This window comes from Physeter macrocephalus, unplaced genomic scaffold (genome assembly GCF_002837175.3).
Source record: "Physeter macrocephalus isolate SW-GA unplaced genomic scaffold, ASM283717v5 random_57, whole genome shotgun sequence".
NCBI lineage: Eukaryota > Metazoa > Chordata > Mammalia > Artiodactyla > Physeteridae > Physeter > Physeter macrocephalus.
The window spans coordinates 1-3,291 of NW_021145342.1; the positions used below are offsets into that span (position 1 = coordinate 1).

General features: G+C 48.2%; 1 protein-coding gene across 1 annotated transcript in view; it reads right to left on the reverse strand.

Annotated features, from left to right (window-relative positions):
* Positions 1–86: 86 nt before the first annotated feature.
* The window catches only part of NUCB1 (nucleobindin 1), a gene marked incomplete at its 3' end in the record, with an annotated part of 18,995 nt that continues 15,790 nt past the window's right edge, over positions 87–3,291 (reverse strand). Inside the window, exon 8 of the mRNA XM_028483710.2 lies at positions 87–237. Coding sequence (XP_028339511.1) covers positions 87–237 — 151 coding nt within the window. The remainder of the gene's footprint in view (positions 238–3,291) is intronic.

The following is a 3,291-nucleotide window of genomic DNA, read 5'->3' on the forward strand; positions in this document are numbered from 1 at the left end:
TCAGTCCTTGGGACACCCTGCCACTCCTGCCAGCCTCTTTTTGCCTCAGGGCCTGCTGGGAGTTGTAGTTTTCCCCCTGAACTCACATCCAGGGGGACCTGAGGGGAGTACTAGGATCCCAAGGGGACATGTCGCTGACCTGGGCATCCTCTGCGCCCATGGCTTCCAAGATACTCACCTCCTTGGTGAAGAGGGCCTCCAGCTCCTGCTCATCCAGGACACCATCACTGTTGATATCTGAGGAAGAGACAACAAGGTGTCTTGGGGGACTGAAGACGGAGTGGGTCAAGTTCCTAAGTGACCTGTTGGAGAAGGAATTCTGGGCTGATGCGAGGTCTGTTCTCAGCGGATAGGTAACAACGGGTCTCCGACAGTAGGATGGTGGCCTTCAGGCTTCAGTGCCCCATCGGCCCGTTGCTAAGATAGCCCTTTCCCTACCAGGGTCCTGAGACTCCATCGGGACCACTCTTGGGCCCATTGTCATGCGGAATGACTTGATCTCTAGCTCCCAGTGATCTGGGCACAGGATCAGCCCTTTCGCCAGGATAGAGGGGTGTCAGGGGCGTCTCCCAGAGAACCAGCCCAGGGCTGACTCTGGTCACCAAAGAATCTTCTCCCTGCCAATCAGACTCCTCCGCCACATGCACCTTGCTCACTGCCTTCGCCTCCTCTGCTCCCTCAGATCAGCACCCACACTGGTCCCAGGGAGGTAGCCAGGAACCCTGACCTTGCAAATCCAATGGTTAAGCTTTAGCCTGCACCTTACTTGACTTTCTGCCTTTGGCTCTCAGAACATCATGCTCTCCTCTCCACTAGACGGATCCTGCCAACCCTTAAAGCGGATGGGGTCAGTTTCTCTGCTCAAAATCCTTTTGCTGTGTCTCACCCAAGACAGAATAAAATCCAAATTCCTTACCCTGGCTGTAGGGTGGCTGTTACCTCCCTAGCAGTCTTTCTTATCATTCTTCTTTTTTGTTTTTGGCTGCGTTTGTGGGATCTTAGTTCCCTGACCAGAGATTGAACCCGTGCCCTCGGCAGTGAAAGCGCAGTGCTAACCACTGGACCGCCAGGGAATTCCTTTTTTTTTTTTAACACTTAACAATGGTTAAATTGGTAATTTTTTAAAAAAATACATATATTTATGTATTTATTTTTGGCTGCGTTGGGTCTTCGTTGCTGCGCGCGGGCTTTCTCTAGTTGCGGCGAGCGGGGGCTACTCTTTGTTGCGGTGCGTGGGCTTCTCATTGCGGTGGCTTCTCTTGTTGCGGAGCGCGGACTCTAGGCGCGCGGGCTTCGGTAGTTGTGGCACCCGGGCTCAGTAGTTGTGGCGCACGGGCTTAGTTGCTCCACGACATGCGGGATCTTCCCGGACCAGGGCTCAAACCTGTGTCCCCTGCATTGACAGGCAGACTCTTAACCACTGCGCCACCAGGGAAGTCCGGTCATTTTTATTTATGAGTTTTTTTTTTTTTTCTGGAGTATAGTTGCTTTGCACTCTTGTGTTAGTTTCTACTGTACAGCAAAGCGAATCAGCTATACGTATACATATATCCCCTCTTTTTTGGATTTCCTTCCCATTTAGGTCACCACAGAGCACTGAGTAGAGTTCCCTGTGCTGTACAGTAGGTTCTCATGAGTTATCTATTTTATACATAGTATCAATAGTGTATATGTGTCAATCCCAGTCTCCCAATTCAGCCCACGCCCCCCAGGAATTCCCTTTCTTATCATTCTTCTCTTCAAGCATTCGGCTCCAGTGACCTTGGAAACCCACCAAGTTCATTCTCCCCTGCGTGTGCTTGCTATGCCCCCCATCTAGACAAATATCTTCGAGGCTCACCCCCTCACCTCACTGAGGTCTTGGATCAAATGTCATCTCTCTTGAGCGGTGCTGTCCAATCCAGCGGCCACTAGCCGCATGGGGCAAATGAAATTTAAATGAGTAACCATCAAATACAATGAAAGATTCATTTTCTTGACATTATGCTAAGTGAAACAAGCCAGTCACAAAAAAGACATATACTCTACAATTCCACTTATATGAGGTAGCTAGAAGAGTCAAATTCATAGACAAAAGAGAAGTTACCAGGGGATGTGGGAGGGGTCGTGGGGAGTTGATGATTAATACAGAGTTTCAGTTTTGCAAGGATGAAAAGACTGTTGCACAATAATGTGAGTATGCTATTGATATGTACACTTAAAAATGGCTAAGATGGTAGATTTTATGTCAAGTGTATTTTACAATTACAAATTTTTAAAAATTTAATTGATCGGGGGCTTCCCTGGTGGTGCAGCCATTAAGAATCTGCCTGCCAATGCAGGGGACATGGGTTCGAGCCCTGGTCTGGGAAGATCCCACATGCTGCGGAGCAACTAAGCCCGTGCGCCACAACTACTGAGCCCGCGTGCTACAACTACTGAAGCCCACACGTCTAGAGCCCGTGCTCCGCGACAAGAGAAGCCACCGCAATGAGAAGTCCGCGCACTGCAGCACAGAGTAGCCCCTGCTCGCCGCAACTAGAGAAAGTGTGCACGCAGCAATGAAGACCCAACGCAGCCAAAACTAAATAAATTTAATAAATTAAAAATTCTTTTAATTGATTAAAAAAAATTCAATTTCTTAGTTGTAAAACCTACATTTCAAGTGCTTAATTAATAATAATAGCCACATGGGAACTAATAAGAACCTACTGTATAGCACAGGGAACTCTACTCAATACTCTGTAATGATCTATATGGGAAAAAAATCTAAAAAAGACTGGATATAGGTATATGCATAACTGATTCACTTTGCTGTAGAGCAGAAACTAACACAACACTGTAAATCAACTATACTCCAATAAAAATTAATTTAAAAAAAGAACAAATGATGCTGGGTTAATAAATTGCCTCATTCGTTTAAAAAAAAAAGGGACTTCCCTGGCGGTCCACCGGTTAGGACTCCACGCTTCCACTGCAGGGGGCACAGGTTCGATCCCTGGTCGGGGAACTAAGATCCCACATTCCATGCTGTACAGTCAAAAGAGAAAAAGAAAAAAAAAAAAGCCCAATGGGGCTGGTGGCTGCTGTATTGGACAACACAGCTGCAGAACACTTCCATCAGCATAGGAAGTTCTATTGGACGGTGCTGGTCTAGCAAAAATCTTTCCAGACCAGGCTATCTAAAATCATCATTCTAGGGCTTCCCTGGTGGCGCAGTGGTTGCGCGTCCGCCTGCCGATGCAGGGGAACCGGGTTCGCGCCCCGCTCCGGGAGGATCCCACATGCCGCGGAGCGGCTGGGCCCGTGAGC